The 23,672-nt window shown below is 42.4% G+C and overlaps 1 protein-coding gene and 1 long non-coding RNA gene across 4 annotated transcripts in view; one reads left to right on the top strand and one right to left on the bottom strand.

Annotated features, from left to right (window-relative positions):
- The window catches only part of CAMK1D (calcium/calmodulin dependent protein kinase ID), a 220,173-nt gene that overhangs the window by 173,122 nt on the left and 23,379 nt on the right, over nucleotides 1-23,672 (top strand). For all 3 annotated transcript variants that reach the window (XM_074538738.1, XM_074538739.1, XM_074538740.1), the window contains exons 4-6: nucleotides 2,842-2,980; nucleotides 7,910-8,036; nucleotides 17,209-17,284. In XM_074538738.1, the coding sequence (XP_074394839.1) occupies nucleotides 2,842-2,980; nucleotides 7,910-8,036; nucleotides 17,209-17,284 (342 nt within the window). The remainder of the gene's footprint in view (nucleotides 1-2,841; nucleotides 2,981-7,909; nucleotides 8,037-17,208; nucleotides 17,285-23,672) is intronic.
- LOC141728739 (uncharacterized) lies at nucleotides 17,929-21,958 on the bottom strand. The gene is made up of 2 exons (XR_012579886.1): nucleotides 21,805-21,958; nucleotides 17,929-18,031 (listed from the first exon to the last, which is right to left on the bottom strand). It is a non-coding gene; the product is annotated as an uncharacterized LOC141728739 (long non-coding RNA).

Genomic DNA, 23,672 nt, shown 5'->3' on the forward strand with positions numbered 1-23,672 from the left:
ATTGTGGTTGGGTTAACCCTATCTTGGAGGAGAAAAGCCGTAAGGACACAAGCTCCATGTGGAAAGGCCTTGGGTGCTGAGTTGAACACCCCAGGGAGGTGGAGCTCAGCCAGGAATCTTGCCAACATCAGGGAAACTCTAAAGTGCAAATTGTAATGCACCATAACACAGAGTCACCACACTAATAAATAGGAGCATGAAACCCTTGGCTCTCTGCATGGACCTGAGATGCTGTCAGCATTCTCAATAAGCAAGGGCCTGCAAATGTGAGGGCTGCTCCCCCTTGAGTGCTTGGGTTAAGCGCTAGTTTGCAGTGCATCATTTAAGAGGTTGCAAATATTTTCCGTGTGTTGAAATAAAATTACAAGCAGATTGAGCCCGAGTACAGTGGATCCACTGGACTAAATCTGACTAAGAAAGGCCTTCAATTAAAGAATGAGGCTTAAGGGGGGGCAGGGAGTGAGCTGGCATGGAGGGAGATTCTGTCAATTTAGTGAAAAATATTTTGTGGAAATATACTCTGCAAAAATCAAAGGAGAGTTTCCTCATGCAGGAAAGCACGTGATGTAAATTGGTATCTACTAAAGCAGTCATTGCTTGAGTGTAACAAAAGTAACTGTATGAACCTGCAAAACAGCACACACTGCATTTTCATGGGAAATGTGCTGTATTCTGGGATATTAATTACTGTGTGGGCTCAAGTTTCAGTGCAATCAATCCACAGGAAACAAAGGGACTGCAAGGGAAATATAAAAAGACAGTCAGCTAATAGGAGCCATATTCAATAAAATTGTATCTGCCTTCAGTGAACAGTGAGAGTGAGGTGAGTCTGTTCTCCCTTGTCAGGGCACAAGATGGGCTGGGCCAAGAGGGGCTTGGAGCAACACTCTGTGTAGTTGCACATATGTATGTATAAATATGTATATGTGAGAAATACGACCCCTGTTTTGAGAAACTAGGAAAGAATTAGTGATTTATTTCAGGCTGCTGGTGGACTTCAGACCCTGGGTGAACTTCACCTTTCCTGCAGTTTCAATATAGTGCCAGTATGTCAGTAAGCTGTTTGTTTTGTTTGCCTAGCACTTAATAGAAGGATTATCTGGTTTCTTTCTTTCAAGGTTTCCAGGGTTGCTTTTCATTTCCAAAGCTGAATATGTTCAGTTTTAGTGGTAGCATTCTCTCCCATTCAGGCTCCAAACTTCCCTGGGAAGTGACTTCATGTTATTATTCCAGCAGATTATTGCCTGGAGTGGCTGAATTACCTAGTGTTTGTGTAATGGCAAGCTCTCAGTCCATATGCATTTAATGACTGTAATCATTTGTTATTTTCCCTTTATTAGGTTTGTTTTTAAAGAAAGTTTTACTGTGCTATTTATGATATGCTAAGTGGCGCAACTTGCTGAAGAAACAGTTCACATACATTTTATTTTTTAATAGGTTTTGCTTGCTAAAATGGAAATCTTTTATTTACCCTAGTAGGGCAGTATTTTGCTGACAGTTTTATTATTTCAATTACTCAAACATTTCTTTCCTCTTTTGTTTCCTCAGATACTCCTCCAGGGAGTTTTAATGTGCCATTTTTTATTTAAAATTGGGTTCAGAACGTGTTATTTCTAGCAAGGCAGGGAAAAAGTGCAGTACAGCAGACATTAAATAGTGGGATGTCAAGGTTTTATTTTCTTTCCTCTTTGAGTTGTGGGATCCTTTCCTCATTTGTGTCATCTGGTGATGAATTGCACTGATAATCTGTGTTCCTCATCAATAACTGTCTCCTACCAGTGCCAGGCAGAGGCTGTGCTCTGCCTAAAGACCTTGTGGCTGCAGATAAATGGGCATGCATGTGTGAGTAAAGGAGGGGACCTCTGAGAGCATTTAAAATTGTCAGAGGTGCAGGCTACTTTAATAAAATAATGTTCTATAGGTAGTGGCAGCAACTCCTGAATGCATTTCACTCGCTACTGGGGAAAGAATGGGAGCATTCCTCCAGGGAAACCCCAAGCCTTGGTCAGTGGAGTGAAAAGTGAACCCCAAGGGATCATAAAAGGGGGGAGCTTTACAGCCTGAGTGGGCCAGCACTAGCAGAGGGAACTGCCTATGCGAAGTTCTCTGGGTAGGACAGCATGGAAAGCAGGGTCTGCTGCCCTGGCTCTTGCTGGGGTATGTCTGTGATTCCCTCTGCAAGTACTAGAGAGTCTTTGTCCACTCCCTAATGTGTGATGGGTTTTCCATTATAGCCTGACCAGTCCTTGGAAAAAATCAAACTCAGTTCATAGAACCATAGGATATACTGAGTTGGAAGGGACCCATCAGGACCATTGAGTCCAGCAGGCCCTGCACAGAACATCCCAATCACACTCTGTGCCTGAGAGCATTGTCTGAATGACTTTGAACTCTGTCAGGCTCAGGGCTGTGACCACTTCCCTGGAGAGCCTGTTCCAGTGCCCAGCCACCCTCTGGATGAAGAACCTTTTTCTGATATGCAGATTAAACCTCCCCTGACTCAGCTTCAGGCCATTCCCTCGTGTTCTGATACTGATCACCAGAGAAGTGACCAGTGCCTCTCCCTGCACTGCCCCTCATGAGGATGTTGAAGAGTGGATTGAGGTGTCCCTCCAGGCTGACCACACCAAGTGACCTCAGCACCTACACATAAAACTCCCCTTCCAGACCCTTCCCCATCCTCATGGCCCTCCTTGGGACGCACTGTGGGGGAGCCCCAGAGCCACAGGCAGATCTCTCTGCCTGCCTGTGTCAAGTGCATGCCCTTGACCACCCTTTAATGATACAGAAAGGGCATTACAAACACATCCTCACTCTTGTGCTTCCCGTTGTGTTTTGCAGAGTGTCTGGGGGAGAGCTCTTTGACCGCATTGTGGAGAAGGGCTTCTACACGGAGAAGGACGCCAGCACGCTGATCCGGCAGGTCCTGGACGCTGTGTACTACCTGCACCGCATGGGCATCGTGCACAGGGACCTCAAGGTACAGCCACAGCACCTCTCTGGCCCCTGGGCAGTGCCAGTGGAGGCTGTGTAATTGTGTGAGCCCAACAAACACATTAAGTTTGTTTATTGTGAAGAACAATGGAGGCTGTGTAATTGTGTGTGCCCTAGGACTGGCTGTTCCAGTAAGGCTGTACCACAGGAGAGATGCTTCAAAGCCTCCTGGAAACCTCCCTCCCAAGGATCCCCCTGATGGGAGATCCCTAAAAAGTTCTCTGCCAGTATGGAGAAACAAACAGGATTTCTGGTTTTTTTAGTCTTCAGGTTGCTGTTTATTTTTCTCTTATCAGAAGTTCAGCACATCATCTTCATATCAGATTTAGTGTACAGAGAAAAGGCACCAAAAGTCACAAGACACACAGGTTCAAGGTCTTTTAAAGCTATTTTGTCCAATTAACTCTCCAATTAACCTACTTTATTTCTACCTTTCTACCAATACCTAATTATTTGTCTGTTCATGCAACATCTGAATTTTGGTTCTTTCTCACCAATCACTCTGTGCCATCAATACTGCAGAAAATGGAGTAGATGAAGAACAAGAAGGAGATCAAACAATGCCCAAAATCCTCCATCTTGTCTTCTATCTAACTCCATACTAAAACCCCCAAAACTCTTAAGTTTTTCATGGTGTGATAAACTACACTACTATCTATTTCACACACTTGTAGATTCCAATTCATCCTGAAGTCGTGGAAGCTTTCTCCATGGACTAAGGTTAAAAGCAGTGTTCTCCTGGGGATCAGGACTTCTCAGTACAGGCAGTGAAATATTCCCTGTGCCCTGGGTTCCAATGCCCATGGAATTGGTTTCAATGAGGACTCTGCAGTCAGGGCAGTTACAGTGGGAGGTTTGCATGTTTGATGTGAGGAAAAGCCATTCAGACCCGAAATATTACATTAAGGCCGAAACCCCATTATTGTATTTGCAGGGAATGCCCCAATGAAGGCAGGAATGATGCATCTGACTCCATGTTCTCTGAAGGTTAATTTATTACTTTACAATACTGTTATATTAAAGAATGCTATACTTTACTAAAGAATACAGAAAGTGTACTTACTGAATGTTAAAAAGATAATTATGAAAACTCCTGACTCTCTCCAGAATCCCAACACAGCTTGGCCTGATTGGCTGATGAGTAAAAACAACTCACATGAAACCAATGAAACAATCACCTGTGGGTAAACAATCTCCAAACACATTCCACATGAGCACAACACAGGAGAAGCAAATGAGATAAGAATTGTTTTCCTTTTCTCTGAGGCTTCTTAGCTTCCCAGGAGAAAAGTTCTGGGTGAAGGGATTTTTTCAGAGAATGTGAATGCCACACCCCATCTCAGCTGAAGTTTGTTCACTGCTAGAAAGAATTTTGCAGGTTTGCTGCACTAGATTTACTTAATAATAACTGGTAACGATAGTGGGGGAAAGTTGAGCTTCCTATCATGATTTCCTATCATTTGAAGCAGTGTTTTGGCTCACAGCAAGGGTTCTTCTAAGGACCATTGTGTGCCAATGTGATATTTAGATTATTTTCCTTTCAGCTGCACCATATTGTCACATCTAAACCTCTCAGCTTTTCAGGTATTAAAACTCCCTAAACGTTGTTGTTTTATTGTTTTCTTCCAGTATCTTTAGTGCCATTAAGACAAGCAGAAAGGCTTGGATTTGATGGCACTTTAATGTTTTAAGAAATAAGTTAGCAGAAGATACTAGAAAAATACATAAATTTCAAAAGAAAACCGTGGGTTCAGCTCCCGAGCTGGTTAATTCTGCCAAAGTTTACTGCCAGAAATGAAGACTTCAGTGATGGAAATAACATCGCTGGGTGTATTTTGGAGGGATGCTCCAAACAGGAGTTTCCTTGGATGTTGAGGCAGAGCTTGTATTTTCCCTCTGTGAAGAGAGTGGAATTTGGCTACATGTTATGAGCCTTATATAAGCCTTATAAGAAGGTTTAATGAACACTAATAGAGTCAAGAGGCTCTGCACTGCAGTCCAGACAGTCCCAAATAATGGGTTTCCTGTAAGGAGGCACTGGTTAGGCTTCCATCTCCTGCAGTCTCCACATTTTGCTCTCAGCTCCTGTTCATTTCCTGCCCTTATGCTGAAGTACATAGAAACATTCTTATATTTATATATATAAAGAGCTCCAAAGAATTGCAGTATGGAAGTGCTGTATTTTAACATGACTATGTTGCTCCCAAATTCAACTTTTAGGTAACAACTTCAGGCTTTTTTCTGCCACCAGCATTTTTGGAGTGGGGTCCAAGACCTCTTAAATCAGATATTCCATTGTACAAGGTCTTGTTATTCTTGTATTTATAATCTAAAGCAGGTTATACCTCTCATTTTAAAAAATAATCTTATTTTAAAGTTCCTGTAATAAAATATGAGGTCTGGTGATTTGGGAATTAAATTCATGTACAGATTACTTTCAGAGTTTATGTAAGGCCAAGCTGAATTTAGATCAACCTTCTCCAGTGGTATTTTGTAGCTAAGAGTAGCTCTTTTTCTCTCTTTTGTTTGCAGATTTTTGTCAATATCATGTCAATTGTCAAAATGACTCATAAAATGCAGTATATGAGGAACACCTGCTGTGAATTTCTGTTAGCAAAAACATACCACGATGAGAAAAACAGGGATATAATAAGACTTTTTATGATTTCAAAATATCAAAATAAGTGTAAGATTTAAAATGAAACTCTGGGAAAGAATCCACTCTACAAAAACACAACCCATGAAGCATCCATAACAATTATTTATTGTAATTATGTGTTTACTCAGATACCAAAATAGGACCTGCTGCAGTTGGTAAAAGCAGGTCTGGGCTCCAAGTCTCTAATCTAAGTAAAGCAAGAGCAGATCAGAAGCAATGGCAGCAGGTGATGTCTGGGGGAACTCCAGGATGCACAAAAGGAGTGGAAGCTCAAGCAGCTCCACTTGGTACAGAGCCACCTTGTTAAGGGTTTTTGCATTAACAGAATTCTTTTAAACAAGTTTGACTTTTAAATGTAAGGGTTTCTTGGCCTTACTAAATGTGAGTATGTCGGAACCTGAGGTGAGTTATTAGAAATTGTTAGGAAATAACTGCTTTTCCCTTAATTCCAAGTCTACCACCTCTCCTCAGCAGATCACAAGAGCTGTAGTAAAAATTAGGAGTGACTCCAGCCTAGGGCAGAGCATGGCAGGAAACTGTAGTCCCTACAAGAGTGTCAACACTATAAAGTGCAATTAAAGCACTGGACTTGCGAGTTACCATGAGAAAGAACCATAAATGGTACAACTGCATATTTATTTTTAGGAGCCAAATAATTTCCCTTTTTACCTCAGCCCTGCTGGCCCACAGCTGTGGCTGTGGCTTGCAGATCCTCTCACAGCCATTTTTTGCCATGTTTCCACATGTCCCATGGATCAAGCCATCGCTTGATGCTGGGGCTAAGGAGCAGGAATGGCTTTAACCTCCTGAATGGGGACATCACCTCCAGGACCCCTTCATCCCCCCCTTCCCCAGGGCAGATGGAGAAGGGAATGTGGATTCTGGTGCTGCTAAACTGCAGTTTCTCCTCCTCACAAATCCAAGCTTGGCTGTGCCCCAGAGAGTCTGAGGATGTTGTGTGGCCACAGCTGCTCCTCACCATTCCCTGGAGCACACAGCAGGCTGTGTGTCAGCATTTGTGCCAGCTTTGGGTAAAAGACTCCACTGAGGCTATTTAGAAATATTGGGTACCTGTAGGAGGATAGAATATTATGAAATAAAGATAGAGTAGAAAGTAATCTGATCTCTAAGGAGATGCAACTGGATCAATTATCAAAGATTAGGAGCAGGCCTGACTTTAACAGGCCACAGCTGTGACCTATGAGAAGAAGATGCAATAAAAAAATGGGGTGGGTGGTTGAGAAGGGAACTGGAGTCTGTTGGTTGCTTTGTGAAGAAGAAAGAGTCAGTGCTCTGAGGAGCTGTCCATGAGAAGCACCAAGAAGGTTTGGGATTTTTGTGATAAGGAGACAACAGTATGGAACCCCTGCAGTAAGATGACAACAGGTACCTGTCACTTTTACAGGTGAAGACCCCAAAGTCCAAAGCCCATTGTCTCCAGGCTGAGTGCTGCAGGTGTGGATCCTTTCATGGGCCCAGATGTTGAGTAGGGGAGGAGGGGGGCTCTCCCAGCACCCAGCCAGAGCTTTGCTGTGCAGCAGCAGCACACTCAGAACACATGGATGCAGGGCTGGCTGGAGCAGATGGAGGCTGGATGGGCTCTCCAAGCTGCCTGACTCTGGTATAAAAAGTCACAGGGCTTTGTGGAATGATCCTTGTTTTCTCTTGCCATAAACAAGTTGCTGTGCTTAGTGCTAGAGCACATTTTTCCTGCAGCATTTTTTCCTAATCAGCTCTAGCTGAAATATCCTTGCTTCAAGTCTGTTAACTGTAAAGGCATTTCCTCTCTCAAAACAGTTGGCTTCTAGTGGAGAAGATAAAGAAAAATCTCTAATGCTTCCTGTTACTCTTTTTTCAAATACTGTATAAAATCTTTTAGTACACTACCTGGATTTGCTGTATTTACTTGCTTTTAAATGAATCCTTCTGTTTCACCTCTCTGAAGTGAAAATGGATCAGACATATCTCACAAGTAGGGCATGAGCCTTAGGTCTTATTTGAGGTGCCAGAGGAGAATTTTATTGGCCTGAAAAAGTTGCTTCAAGCTCAGGGTGTCAGGGTCTTCCATTTGTTGCCATGCAGGAGTCTGGATAGGATCTCCATGTAGGTTTTAAGCAAAACTCTTTAAACTTAGGGCAACCAAATTGTATTTGTGTATGGTGTGACTAGGGATTGTATAAAAGGTATGCATGGGTCACCAGGTGTTGTTACTGAACCCAAGTATTCAAAACTCCTTTTGCTTATTCTCCTTTCTAGCCTGAGAACCTGCTTTACTACAGCCAGGATGAGGAGTCAAAAATCATGATCAGTGACTTTGGCTTGTCGAAGATGGAGGGTAAAGGAGATGTGATGTCCACAGCCTGTGGCACTCCTGGCTATGTTGGTAAGAGGTTTGTTTATATTTTAGTGAAAATGAAACAGTTCTCATTTTCTGGCGCTGGTACACGGTGCACGTGAGATTTTACAGGTATTTGTTAGAATTTAATGTTTGCTAGAATTTGTTAGAATTTTAATGTTTGTACTTTGTCTTGTGTGCTCTTCTTCTTTAGGGCACAATTCTGTAATCCAGCTCTGGGTTTGTGGGATTCACTTTCATGCTTTCAGCCCTTTGTTGAATGAGTATTCTTAAAGATCCTGCTTTAGCTACACCAGGATCTTGTGAAGAATAGCCTCAAATGTATTGCTCCTGCAAGCACCTAGGAAACCAAGAAGCTTTACCTAATGAAATGTATTACTTTAATCATAAAGAATAGCGTTTGCCAGATTCCTCTGATAGAAGACAATAAAACCAAAGAGCTGCATTTATTCAGATCTGTTCAGTAATCCTCTGTTACAATCACGTTAAGTTACTGACTCAGATGTTAAAATGCAACAGCTCTTTAGATCCTTCCTGGACAGTGTCAAATTGTTTTCTGTCATTTATTCTTTGCTCTTCTGTCCATTTGGTAGTGATTGTACAGGGCTACCTATTAGCAGCATGTTTACCAGCAGCCTCTGAAAACAGTTTAAGTAGCTGAAAGTGAACATTAGAGGGCAGGTGGTGATGAGGTCTGTTTGAGCAAACACATTTAAAAGCTCCCTTTGTGTACAAGACATCCAGCAAGCTTGTGCCTCCTGCTGCACCAGGATCATCAGCTGAGGTGGGGAAATTAAACTCTGCGGTATCCATGAAATCCATGAAAGTGACAGTGGATAGATTTCTCTCAGATCTTTCCAGCAGGAAAGACTGGATGTTTTCCAGCTGTCAGAAGCTCTTTTTACTTTGCAGCTGCCACCTCACCTCTTTTCATAGCTCTGATGATATCATGGTACAACAGCTCAGATGAGGTGATTATGACACAGTGATACAGATTTGTCACAGGTACTTTTTATGGGCATTATCTTCACACTGTGCAGACACACTCTATCCCAATAAAATCAGGAAAAGGAACAGATTTCTGTGCTTTTCCCATCAATGTTTTATTTTAAGACATGGGCCAGGATGCAGTCTGAGTAGCAGTCTTGTGTAATCACACCAGACTGGAAATCATCTTTCAGAGCAGTGGCAGGAATTGAGCTGAGACAGCAATTTTCATAACTTTTGCTGTCAGCTCTTCTGTCCCTATCAAACATGTTTTATTTTGCTCTGGAATGGGCACTGACTAGAATGAGTCTTAAGGCACAGGAAAGCTGAGATGATGTTTGCTGAAGTGCTGGTGAAAATGAGGGAGTGACTCTGCTTGGTCTGAGAGATCTCATGCAGCCTCTCATCATAGCAAGTTTGCTCATGTAAATAGCAATTTTGGAGAGGAAGCCCTTGGAGCCTGTGACAGGAGCTGTAGTGCTTTGAGAGATGTTTGAGAGCTCTCATTACCCATGGTCTGGCCTCTGAAGGCTGCACAAGTGCCCCCAGGCTTGTTGTTACCTTGCTGAACACAGGATTTACTCATCCTGGTTCAAGAGGTCATGGCCACTTATTTCTGAAGTGCTGACAGGACTTTCCCCCTCCTTCACAAAGAAAACAGCTTTAAATATTTGTTCTATTTCTTTTTCTTTCTTTTTCTTCTTTTTTCCTGCACAGGATGCAGCCCCTCTTTTGTGCTGTACCTTTTTTTTGTTTTAATATCATAGGTTGCTCACACAACATTTCCAAGCTCAGAATGTTTTTATTGCTGGTCACTGTGGTGATGCCCACAATGGCCCTCCTTGAGTGTTACACCTGATGTTGTGGGTTCTGCACAGGTGCTCTGCAACTTGCCCACATCCAAAAGCTTTCATGTTTTCCAGTGTCACTCCAGCTTGCAGCACCTGCCAAGAGCCCTCAAATCAATGGAAATCATTCCTCCCAATGGCACAGCACGGATAAACTCCTCAGCCTGGCTGGGGCAGACAAATGCCACAGCCCCAGCCCATCAAGTGCCCTGTCTGCCACCTCCATTTGTGTTTTGCCTTTTCTTTCCCACTTATTTTACCTCAGGTTAAGTAGCACTCAGAGATCCATCACTTAAAACAAATTTCCTGGTGCTTTTCTTCTGAGATAGGCAGAACACCTCAAGATTTTCTAAACTGTTTATTTTTATCAGTTTAACCACTTTGCTTTTAAATAGCTGGAAGATGTTTAGGCACATATCCCATGTCAAAGGCACCCAGGGCTCTGTTAAGAAGTCATTGGCATCTGCTACAATTTATACTTCATCTCCAGAAGTGGATCCAGTCAGATTCCACTTTGCAAAGCACTGGACAAGCTTCTGACTCAGAAGCAAATCTGATCTTAACTCATGTCTGCTGCCCAAGTATTTGCAAGTATGCTAGCCCCTTGTCATTTCTGCCTAATTTCCTTGATCAGGATATCATTTCAACTCCTTGTGCTTCATTTTTTATCTCAACTTTTCTTATTTTCATCTGCAAAGAACAGTAGTATCTATGACATTAAATGCCTGTTTATGTGGTCTGGAAATTTATTGAGTAAGAAAAGTGTGTAATTATAATTAAATCCCTCAACAAATATCAGTTTTCTTTCTGAAAATCAAAATATCACTTTTCAAATTGGACTGTATCTGAAATGTGCATGGCCGATGGGGCATTAGGACTTCAACTTTTAAAGCTCTGCATTGCAGATTAAATTACTGTCAAGAGTTCTGAGTTCTTATTTTTTCAGGAGTTTTGTCAGAGATTTTGGCCCTGTGATGAAAAGCTGATGGTTCAGATAATTTAACCCAATTATCTGAGCCACTTTTGTTAAGAGGCCAATCTAAATGTTTGCTTACTGAAAAGGGGATCTGACACTACAGCCTCTTCTAAGAAGGTCTTGCATTTTCTTATTGCTTACCATTCTTATCCCCATTTCTTATGGAAAGAGTCTGGGACTAGACTGATGAACTGACTAGTTTGATGAGCTGGGATTTGACACCCAACTTCTAGATAGCAGCTGAATTGGGAAAGGTGAGGCAAGGCGAGCCTTGTGTGGCTCATTTCACCCCAAATGAGGTGTGAGGAGTGACCTGCTTGGGTCTGAACGGTGAAAAATGCCAATCTCTTGGTTTTAAAATTTTAAAAGTTTAAGAGTAATAAAATGGTTATAAAAATAATAATACAATTAGAGTAATAACAATTTGGACAATTTGAATTAGGACAATATGAGAGAATAAAGACAAAGAGTTACGAATGTCCAGGTACCTTTTCTGGGAAAAACGAGCCCGAAAAAGGACACCCGTTAACAAAGGATTAACCCTTAAAAACAACAGCCTGTTCCATATTCATACACCTCATACATGGTGCATAAATTCCATTCAAATACAGGATTCTGTCTGGTCATCATCAGCTTCTTCCTCTGAATCCTAACAGTGCCTTCAAGGTGGGACGAAGTTCATTTCTTCTGATAAGAGAGCAATAAATTCTTTTTCTCTGAAAGATTCAGGTGTCCTGTGGCTGCTGTCTCGCTGCAAGTCCTTTCTTTAAAAAAAGTATCCTACATAGCATAGTTTCTATTTTAACATTTTGTTATAACCTAAAACTATATTTAACACACTACTTAAGAGAATTAACACAGCATAACTTTCTAACACAACACATATAATATTCATTTTAATATCTGAGAAAAGCCAAACATAAAATATGCATTTTTCACATGAGCCCATTGTCCAATGTGGAAAAGAAGTGGTGTTTTCAAAACCCTGTTATGTGTGTGATTATGGGCAAGATGCCAAGAAGTCATTGGTGATTTATAATTTTAAACATCATAGATTTGGGCTGGTCAGCTCTTGGACTTATTATATAACTGAGTTTTGGTGTAAGAGCTGTTCAAACCTGCCTGAGAATTAGCCATCCCTGAGGTGTGTCCAGCTGGACACCCACCAGGAGGTGACTCCAGTCACTCAGCAAATTCTTCTGAAGAGATTTTGGATGTTTGGGAATTAGGTCTCACTAAATGGCTTTCCATGAGAAATAGGCCCTCAAAAGCTTTGGTTATTTCTGCAGATGGAACTTAGATCTCAAGACACTTGAAAAGTTATTAAAAAAATCTTAGAAAGCCTGTCTGAGGCAATCTGCTCTCGTTTTGCAGAAACACTGAATTATGAGCTGTGTTTGTGGCTGACTAATATGTTAATCCTACTGAGATTTTAAATTCTTGCTCTGAGTCCCAATTCTCTTCAAGTAAAATTTCTTGTACTGCCTTGCCATACAAATTTGGCTGGATTCTGGATGTGTGGCTGGTCCTGGTATACTCCACTTCACTCCCTGTTTTCGTTTTCTGTAGTGCTTTTATCAAAGGTCATTTCACAGCTCTCATCTCTGCTCTGCCATAAATCCAGCAGTTTCAGATCTCACCAAAGCCACCTGTTCCTCTCAGCCCTGTGCAAGACTACAGCATTTAAGTAAGGAATAGATTTCCATGTTGAATTTTAACCTATTTGGTATCCTTTGAATCAAAGGCTGGAAAATATTCAATAAGCCTTCAGAATATCATTATTAGCCATAAACTACTTCAGGAGCCTTTAGGCAGTACCATGAGTAATCAAGTAAAAATATAGCATGGAAATCACTCTGAACAGGGTTTGCTCAGGCAGAAGCACCTGACAGGGCAATTTCTCAGCTCTGTTGCCAAATCCTGACAAAGACTTGTGTTACCCTCTGCTAAGCATAAACTGCATTATTACCCATGGCAGATATCTAAATCTGACTCAGCAACATGAAATAAGAATGACCGGAGCACAGAAAGTCAGCAACACTGCACTGAAATCCTGCTCTCCTTCAGAAAAACCCTCAAACTTCACAGCCTTGGCTGACCAGAACAAGATGAACATTGGAGGAATGTGTAAAAAATGAAATAAGTTGTTTTCACCCCAGGATTCAGTGGAAGAAGAACTCTGGTCTTGTGGTGAAGCTGCTTCATGTGCATCTCAGCCTGTTTGCACTGTGAGGAGGGTACTTTGCAGGTTTTTGTCTTCAGGAAAGGAGCTGGGTTGGCCCTTTGTGTGAAGAACGGGCTTAAAGTATCAGAGCAATCCCCATGACCTGAGCTCTTTGCAGGAACATGGATTGCAGTTTTTGGCATCCAGCAGCTGCATTTTTAGGGGGTTTATTAGCATAGCTGTGCTCTCTGAGAGTAATGGCTTAGTGTTCTGAAAGGGCTCCAAATGTTCTGGTCTGCACCTTTTCTTAAAACCTCCATTTGAAACAAGACTTAGAATTTTTTCTCTTATTAAAAGCAAAATATAACTCAACCAAAAGAAGCTAACTGTAAGACAGCAGGGGAAGAACATCTTCGTGTACCTGAGGATTGCTGCTGAGGATTGTTTTGTTTTGTTGGCCAATTAGGTCCAAGCTGTGTCTTGACTGTCTCAGAATGTCAGGGGTTTTTCTTTAGTATCTTTAGTATAGTGCTTGAAACAAGCCTTCAAACTTTTTCTCTTATTAAAAGCAAAACATAAAAAAAAAAATAAAGCTAACTATAAGACAGCAGAATCATCTGGAGAAGCACATCTTAATGTATCTGAAGGTGGAATGCCTTGTACCTGGCACTGTGGCAATGCTGATTCAGCCTGAAGCACCTTCCTGGATGTGAAGGAAGGGTCCAGGTTTGCTCCGTTGGGTGTGACTGTGGCCACAGCTCTCTTCACAGAGGGCAGCAGGCACAACTCCCCAAGGATTTTTCCTGGGAAGGCAGTGAGAAGCACAGAGAGAAGAAGATAGAACAATTCTTATCTCTCTTCAGTGCTCCTGTTGTTTTGCACCTGTGGAATGTGTTATGGAGATTGTTTACCCAAAGTGATTTGTCAATTGGATTCTGCTGAGGGTTGTTTTGTTTCCTTGGCCAGTTGGGTCCAAGCTGTGTCCTGACTGTCTGAGACAGTCATGGGTTTTTCTTTAGTATCTTTTGTATAGTATAGTTGTAGTATAGTATTAATGTAATATAGTATTATATATAGTATATATACAACTATATTACATTATATTTATAATATTTCTATATATAAAATATATATTTATATATTATATTTTATTATTATATATTACATATATATGTATATATTTATACATATTATATGTCTTCTATATGATATTATTTTGTTATTATATATTTTATTGTTATATATTTTATTTATATAATATATATTTATATATTTTAAAATATATTGTATTATGTATTTAGTGTTAATAAAGCAATTGTTCAGCATTCTGAGTTATGGAATCAGAGCACACTGTTCCCAGCTCTGGGGGCTCCCTGCATACCATAGGTGGCCACTGCTTATGGTTTGAGCCCAGAGTGATTCCCTGGGGATATGTGACAGTGGAAGCCATTGCTCAGCTGGCATCTCCCCAGCTCCAGAAATGGGAGATTCGGCTTTCCCCTTCTCCTTTCTGCTGTTTTGTCTCCCCAGCCGTCTGTGTTGATCCTTTAGTGCTGTCAGCTCCTGGATTTTCTTCGTTGTGTCTCCTGCTCTTGCCTCTTGGCACTGATCTGCCTTCATTCCTGAGAGCTTCCCTGACTTGTTTTTCAGCTCATTAAATATTTCCGTTTTTCTGTACATCAGAGACAGATGATGCTGTGTCCTCCTGTTCCTCTCTGCTTATTGGAACAAAAATCAAAAGCAGCCATTTGGCCTTAAAAGAAGTATTTAAACCTCCTACCTTTCTTTGTTAATGCTTACCCTGTGTTGTTCTTACCTGTTTCAAAGCTGCCATCCAGAGCAGCAGCCATCAGTGCTCTTCACTCCTTCAAAACAGAGAGAAATGCCCCAGCACAGCTTTGATGTGTTAAGAGGGAAAATCTTTATATAGTTCACATCCCTCATCTCAGAATTGTTTTCTGTTATGTTAATGTGGCATATCTGTATAATGTCAGGAGCTCACTGGTGCTCAGCAGCAATTTGCATAATATTTTCTTTAGGAGCTATGAAATGTGTAATGTTTACCAATCTTGAAAGTTATGTAAACAGGCACAGACCAAGGCAGAAGAGAATGTGAATAAAATACTGGGAATTTGGAAGGGCTGGAGAGTCGGGAGACATCTAAGCACATAAAGACAGGAGAAAATTAACTCCCTTCGTTCTCATATTTTGTCACAAAATTTGATTACAAGAGATGGAACAAAACAGGAAACTGTCTCATTTCTTATGCAGTGGTCCCAGTTTCCAGTTCACATTCAGTGGTTCCAATTTGCTGAATTACTTGAAAATTGGAGAAATATTTAACCTGTGCTGCAGATTGGGACATATTCCAGTCTTCAAGAGTCTTCATAATGTGGTTGGCACTTATAATTTTACCCACATTCCCCTGAATTTTCTTCAGTTCTGGAACGTGTCCCTGGTGAAATATAACCCATTTCCATCATTGTTCTGCTTGTGGAAATGCAGATGCCCTCACCTGCATTGTGCCCTCTCTTCCTCCAGTCCCCCCTATGAGCCCTCATGCCACAGCATTGGAAAGTCTTTTTTTTATTCTCATTATCTCTTCTTGTTCCATACCTTGCTGGCAGTATTTACCTTGGGTTTTTTTTTTTTTGGTTGGCTTGTCTGGATTAAGAAGATAAGACTTTAAAAAGTCCTACCAGTACAGCAGAGGATAGATAGCTACTAAAAGTGAGGTTCAAGCTTTAATATATCTCTGTGTTTCACAATTTGTTTTTTGCTCTTCTTCAAGTAACTAAGTGCTTTGGAGCTGGTGAGACTCCCAGCAGAGGAAGGTGTGACTCCCAAGAAATATTTTTGTTGGGATTTGTCACTTCATTACTTTTTTCCAGCATTTGAACTCCAAATTACTCAAAGGAAATACTGTACTTTTTAAAACCCAGTATGGCAAGTCTGCTTTAGAAATGCCACAATTAGTGATTTCTTGCATTATTGTGGATGTTTTGCTTTGAAAAAGGCAAAAGCTTCTTTACATGAAAAAGATTAGGGTCACAGAGGTTTAAAATTTAGGTTTAAGCATTTGCACTGCAAGGTCTCAACAGGGACCCAAACAAAAAAATACATCTTTTAAAGTCTCAGTAGTATAAGATAGTAAAGCAGATCCACAAGGAGTTTAAATAAATTCCCAGGCTCTTGCTTCGAGCAAAATTTAGGCTATAATGGTTGTATAGAGGCAGGAGGCTCAGTTCCTTTGTGCACATGTCCAGTTCCTGCAGCTTTTCATTTCTCCCTCTGAGCTGTCTGTGTTCCCAGAGGCAGAAGGACAACTGGCTCCCTCTGACTCTGACATCCAGCAGGCTTTGGGAGGCAGCTGCTGCAAGAAGTGGTGGCTGCTCTCCTTCCTCTCCTGCAGATGTAGCTTATCTCCTCCCTGACTCTCTGCCCTTTCTGAGCTGCCTCTGGAGCTGCCCTCTCTGGCAGAGCAGAGCTGTGATGCTGTCAGGGAGAATCTGCATCTCTGCACCGCTGCAAAGCTCGGCCTCATTTCCCTCCTAAACAGGGAGGTGATGGGCCTCTGCCTCTCATGCATTTTTCTGTGCTTTGTTTTGTTTTCTGTGCCTGGAGACAAAAAAAAAAAAATTGTGAATTTGCTCTACTTTCAGAGTCATCCTTTCTTGTGAGAATATGACCTTCAAAAACCTCAGGACACATTTGCAAACACAAGGATCTGGTGTTTGCAGGGGTCCCAGGATGAGGGAAGAGATGAGAATGTTGACTCCATGTTTCAGAAGGCTGATTTGTTATTTAATGATATATATTATGTTAAAAGAAAATTATATATTAAAAGTATACTAAAAGAATAGATTTCATCAGAAGGCTAGCAAGGAATAGAAAGGAATGGGATGATAAAAGCTTTTGACTCTCAGAGTCCAAGCCACGTGACTGTGATTGGCCATTAATTAGAAACAACCAACATGGACCAATCAAAGATGTACCTGTTGCATTCCACAGCAGCAGATAATTATTGTTTTTCTTTTCCTCTGAGGCTTCTCAGGAGAAAAATCCTGGCAAAGGGATATTTCAGAAAATACCATGGCTACACAAGGGTTATGTGTGGAGAGCAAAACAAGGTCTTGGGGGTCTCCAAGTCTCAGAGTCCTACCTTTTTGCCATATTCAAATGTCTGGCCTTATAACACATGCTTGTTTGGCTTTTTATTTTCAGCTCCTGAAGTGCTGGCCCAGAAGCCCTACAGCAAAGCCGTGGACTGCTGGTCCATCGGGGTCATCGCCTACATCCTGTGAGTACCACTGGAGTCCCCAGTGCTGGCACCTGCAGCTTGCTGTCCCACCATGGAGTTACCTGCTCAGCCTGGGGCAAAGTAACTCACCCCTGACACTTGTGATGCAGGGTAGAATGTACCCTGGACACCTCCTCTCAGGTGTCTGTGGTTGAGGTGACTTCTGAGGTATTAGAAAGTATTTTTTCCCAGCCTCACAACCAAAGAAAAAGTCAAGATTTGTCAGTTTTGCTTTTCAAGGTTGTTTATTTTTTCTTATTTATTACATTCTTTCTCTGACCTGCTGAGTGAGATATGTCCAGCAGGTTGAGTTGTGGCACAGCACCTGCCCTTGGGGTGGTGTTATCTTTTTATACTAAGAACTACATGTATTTTATTTACACTAATTTTCCAATGCTTTTTACCTATGTTAGACAGTCTATTTTTATTTTAAACCAATCAAAAAGTGTTACTAGCACAGCAGAAGATGGAGGATAAGAAGAAGGACAGGACACACCCAGATTTTTTTATTTTGCCTCTTGAAGCCCATTCTAAAACCGCAAAATTCTACTTTTTCACCCTGTGACAAATTAACTATCATTCTACTCAGACTCTTGTGGCTTGTAGTTCTTCACACAAAGTTGGTAGTTTTTTCCATGGACTGAAATTGAAGGCACAGGTGTTTTTGACTCCGTGCCAGGGTCTCGAGTCATCCAGGGCAGCCAGAGGAATGTCCTGGGTCCTGACAACCTCCCCGCTGCATAAAGGCTGAAATTTGAGCAAAAGTGGTAGGAAATGAACTAGTACCCTTCAGCTGTCCAAATCCTTGCTCTCATCAGAACTACACTGTGTGCAGTAATGTGGGCTTGTGACATTATTGAAGTTATTGTTGTACCCTGCTCAGATTAGCTTTGAGAAGAAACCAATCTGGCTGTGTCCACTGAGCTGCCACAGAAACAAATGTCTTTTCCTGACAGCATTAGCACTGTTTTATTTTTTTTCACTTTTCCCTTTTACACAACTGTCACAACTGTTATACAAGACTGAAGGAAAAAGCAGCTCCAATAAGGCACAGCATTAAAGCATTCCTACTTTGTTCCCTTTTTCCTTATGCAGACATTTCATGGCTTGTCAACATGAATAACTTTTTGATGGTGCTGTAGAACTATTTTTGCCGGGACATACCTCATTGCTGTGCTATCCTCTCTGTACAATGTTCATTCTTTACATTTGCTTTACATTTGCATTACATTAGCATAATTTATATGTTCCCCAAAACAAGGAGGTTTTATATTAAATAGTATAGGAAGGTGGCTTGGTTTGTTGCACATGTGTTTATTTATTGAAACCAAAATCCTGTCTGAAAACATTAGTTTTATGACTGTCTATTTTGAAAACTTGTTGAGTACAAAACTTACATGGGAATGGATTTCTCTTGGAGCAGCCATCAATAGCAGGATGCAAAAAGCTTTTGCTAAACAAAGCAAAAATCAACAGTGCTTTGACTTTTGTTCAAAGCCCACTGGGACCTACTACAGCAGTGAGGAAGAGCACAGACAAGCCAAAATACCTTGAAGGTTGCTTCACAAACCATTCCTTAGTGCTCTTTTAGATGAGGATGCTGTGTGTGCTGACTCAAAGTTACCTTTTTCCACAAGCAAATCTGATCATGGTAGTCCTAAGGGTTGGGATTTTTGACATTGTCAGTCCTTGCCAGCCCTGGCAGGACACAGTTGGATTTTTCTGATGCTCTTTTAGGACTTAGCTGAGTACCAGCTTCAGGGAGTGGGAAAAGGAGAATGCAGGTTGGAGATAGCACCACTCTGCCTCACATCCAGGCTCAGCTGGTGCCTGGGTTCAGTTTATTGCTAAGTATCCACCATGAAAATGTGTCCATCTGCAGCCTAGGGGAGCGCTGGGAGCTGTTGGTTGTGGCTGCCTGGAGATAAACCTGGCTCTGCTTTCCTGCAGGTTGTCAGTCCCATGTGTCCATGTCTCATGCACCAAAGGCAGACCTGTGCCCTTATTTCACTTGTTGCTGGGGAATAGGGGTGAGACGCTGCTGGGCAATGTGTCCTCCACACCCACTTTATGAGCACTGCTTCAACAGGTGGAAGATTTTAATCTCCTCCATAATCTTTCCCCCTTCCTACAGCAAGGCTGCTCTTTCTGCAAGGTTCAGCTCTGTTTCCTGCTCTGTTTTCCAAATCAGCATGTGCGCAGCTTGTTGGGCAAATTTAAATTCCCTATTCACTACACAGGGAATTCCCAGCCCAGAAGGCTTAAATCATCTCAGTAAGAATGAGCCTCTATGAATTCCTGTTTGCAGGACAAGGAAGCCTTTTCAGGCTTTCTGTGCTTCAGGTAATAAGGTCTTGATTTGTATTTTGTACAGCCCAAATAAGTGGCAATAACACATGGCTGTAGAAGGAGCCTGTTAATGTCTTTGCCAGATTGTTACAGCTTGGGTGGGATTGGGTCTGAGACCAAACTAGCTCTTCCAATGTGTAAGCCACATCCTCCAGCTCCTGTGGCAGTGAGCAGCACTCCTGGGCTCCCTTTGGTCAGCCCCCCACAGCCCCTGGCATCAGGGGCCCTGTGCACTCCCAGGTCACTGGGCACCCCAGCCCAGCCTGAGTGGATGCAAACAGCCATTTCACCAGGGTGGGCTGTTCAGTTGCCTAAATTTGGACATTTAGGGCCATGCTGGGGGGTCCAGGGCAGCCACATGGGTTTGGAAAATATAACACATTGCAGAGCCCTTCCATCTGCAGAGGCAGATGGATCCAAGCCTGGGACCATGGGGCAGGTCAAACAGCACCAGATGCTCATGCTGAGGTGACTGGATCACACCCTGCTCCCTGCTAAGAGCCCCGCTCCCACAGTGTGGATTCATCTGCTTTTGGTACATTTACATCACTCTCCAACCTCCCTTGATCCCTCTCTGCTGAGTGCAATGTGATCTGAGAAACCCAGCCCACACCTCACGTGTCCTAGCCTTGGTCTGGATCTCATCCTTGCTTCCAGGAATAGCCAGAAGCTGCAGATGTGGTGTCTTAAGAAAGTGAATGCCTGGAATGCAGTAAAAGGAGAGGGAGGAGGCGGGTCCTTCCCTAAGCTGGAGGGAATTGTCCCTGGTGGGGTGTCTGGTACAGCCAGTGATGGGCACAGGTTGAACAGGCAGCTTTGTGGCCTCAGCAGTGCCACACCATCAGAGGCAGCAGCACCAGCTCCCAGAGTGACATGGCACTGAGATGCCACAGGGACCTGGTGAAATGCTGGGAGTTATTAGCTGAGCAGGAGTTATTAGCCCCAATATGTAGCTGCACCCATTTGGATTTGCCATTTCCAGCTCCACAGTCAGCACAGCTGGAGTCACTTGCACATGCCCAAACCAGCTGGAGATGCATTTTTACATATGGCAATCCAAGCACCACGTCCTGCTTCATCTTCTCACCTCTCCCACAGATCCTCACTGCCACTCTGGACAGACTGTTGTCATTTAAGAAGATGGAAACTCAAAGGAAACCAGCACAAAATCAGGCATAAATTAAAGATGCTTTGAGCTAATATTACTACAAGTGGTTTGAGTGCCTCCAGACCTGAGCTCAGTCTCACTGGAGAGCCCTCAGTTCATGACACTGGAAGAACAAACTGTTTCTGAGGCACTGATGCTGTGGAGAAATATTTGTTTCCGTGATCTGCAAGGATGTCTTGGGACAGAATAATTCTGTTTCAGTGCCAGTCTCCAATGCTTCTCCTTAATGACAGCCAGATTGCACAGGCTACACCAATGGAGTTTTTATCAAAACCTGTTTTGCATGAGAAGTCATTATTCACAAAAACTAATTTTAGAGCCTGAAATTTCCTGTTATTCCAGTTGCATTATTTCTCAATTTGAAACAGTCTCACTGTTGAGCCTGGCCTTCTACTTATCACAAGGTAGTTTTGATCATGTGTCCAGCTCTAAAATATAAAGCAGAAGAAGAGCAAGAGACTTCACTGGATTCCCAGCAGCTGGATTTGGGGCCTTTCTGGGTCAGATAAGGGATTACAAAAGCTTGGGGAAAATACTGATCACATGCATACTTTATATAGAGAAGATTAGGTTAATTTATGCAAAAAATAGAAAATCATGTTTTGAAGCTGGAAAAGAACCTGGGGGCACAGAATGCTCTGCCTCAGCTCCTGGTTATTCATAGTTTTCTGCAATAGGTCAAACACATTTTTTCTTGAATTTTCTTCTGTTTCCAGTCACTGTTTGGACAGAGATTTACTGGTTTGTTGTTATTTATAAAAAATTACCTATCTGGAGATAAATCTTGGATCAAACTTTCACACTTTGCTGCTGAACTGCTTTTGACTCTCAAGTAGATGTGCATGAATCATCAGTGCTGTTTGTATGGAAGGATTAACCAGGGACAGTGCAAAGTATTTTGTGCCAAAAGAAGTTTCCACCATCACCTAGGAGTCATCCATTGGGAAAAAGTGGTCAGTCATCTTTCCTGCTTGGTTAAGGAAAAAAGTGAGGAATAACTTACTTGCTCAGCCCTGGAAGGAGAATCAAGGTGGCAGAGGACACAGGCATTTTGGGTTGCTCAGGGAAACTCAGTTAACATTGGGAAAACAGCCCCAAATGATCATTCCTCATTGCTTGCTTCTTGATTTGTGTGTGATCCCCTCTGCTGATGTGTCCTTGTCCACAGCTTTGTGGGGCACCAGTGTCAGCCAATATGAGGGACTGTTCCCAAAATACACAGAAGAAATACATGTGTTTAATCCCTATAAATAGCACTTGGATGACTCCCCACACCATTCATCTCAGGTATTTGAGCAGCTACTGAATTCTTTATTGTCATCTAACTGTAAAATTGTTTTTAAAACTAACCCTGGGGCCTCTTGTGTTACAGACTGGACACTGACCATGTGAATTGTTTAGCCTTTAGTATCATCCCCAGTATGTAATGGGATCTGCAGGGGTTTGCTTCCTCTGCCTGGTGAAGACAAAATGTTCCTGCTATTCCTCTTGTGCTCTCAGGATCACCTTTAAAAATTACTTCTGGAAATGTCTTTCTCTTGTACATCCACCTGTGTTCTTCTTATCTGCATCCCATTGTTTTTAAGGCAAGACTGGGAATAGGAGTTTAGGGGAAAATCTGTTGCTTATGTGATAAGGTTGTTAAAAAATTCTGAAAACCTTTTATTTGGTGAAACTGCAAGAAAATGATGACAACTAATAGCTGCCTGAAACTCCCCCAGGACAGTGCTGGAGTTTTTCACATTGAAGACAGAAGGGTTATTTTTGCATTTCTGCATATCTGAAGAAAAGCAGCAGAACCTCTGATAGTGAGGTCATTTTATTCACACAGAAATGTCCCAGCAGATGGAAATGAAGTCGGTGGGATTTTGATTCTGTAAGAATTAACCAAAAAACTCATTATGGACTTTGGAAAGTGGCCCAGTTGCTGGAAGTCCAGCAAGATTTCCTCCAGCCATAAAATTTAAGATAGGCTGATTTGCTGGGGCTTTCCCATCCCTTCTGCAAAGCCAATAATGTTAAACCTTAAGTTACACTAAAACTCCCTAAGCTCTGTTTTTAAGGGAAAGGACAGCAAAGCTGTACATAAAATAGTTGTATTTTGGCTCTCAACCCATCAGGGTGCCCCAGTGTTCCCCTCCCACATTCCACCTCTTGTGCCCTACAGGGCTTGCTCCCTTCTCCCCTGCTTTCTGCTGTAGATCCTCGTTGATTTGCCTCCCAGAGGAACATCCTTGCATCCCCCTGTGCATCCCATCCCTGGCCAAGCCAGGATCAGCCCCTGGGCTCACTCAGCTCTCAGGTGAGGGCTGATCTGGGGGGATCTTCCTGCCCATGACCTGTAGCAGCAATGAATACTTCTCATCCTCTTCCTAGCAAGAGAAAAGCTTTGCCAAAACAGGCTTTTATCTGCCCTGTGCCCAGCTCCTGGCAGTTCTGGTGCCCTCCTGGATGACCCTGTCTCTCCTTGTGCATCCACATGGGCTGCAGTGACCTCCTGGACACAGAGGCTGATTCCCCAGCCCTGTACATACTCCAGCCATGCAAGATTTTAATCTCCCCCATAATCTGAAGGCTCTGGAGAGGCTGGAGTTCTTGCAGGGACTCATATCTCTGTGCTCCCCCTTTGCAGGGTTGTTGCCCTCCAGCTCTGTGCTGCTTAGCACTTCACTCCCACCTTTTGCTGCCACAAGTGTGCATAAATCACAGCAGTCCCAACTTGTGCTCTTGTACCTCTGCCAAGGTAATTAGTACAGTGCACATTTGAAGAGAGTTATTTCTCTCTCCAGAGCAGCCTGCCAGTGCCCCAGCATGCACAGCACTGTCTGCTTGCCTTCAAATGCTTTATCAGAGCACTTTGGCTTTGTCTAA

This window comes from Zonotrichia albicollis, chromosome 4 (genome assembly GCF_047830755.1).
Source record: "Zonotrichia albicollis isolate bZonAlb1 chromosome 4, bZonAlb1.hap1, whole genome shotgun sequence".
NCBI classification, from domain to species: Eukaryota; Metazoa; Chordata; class Aves; order Passeriformes; family Passerellidae; genus Zonotrichia; species Zonotrichia albicollis.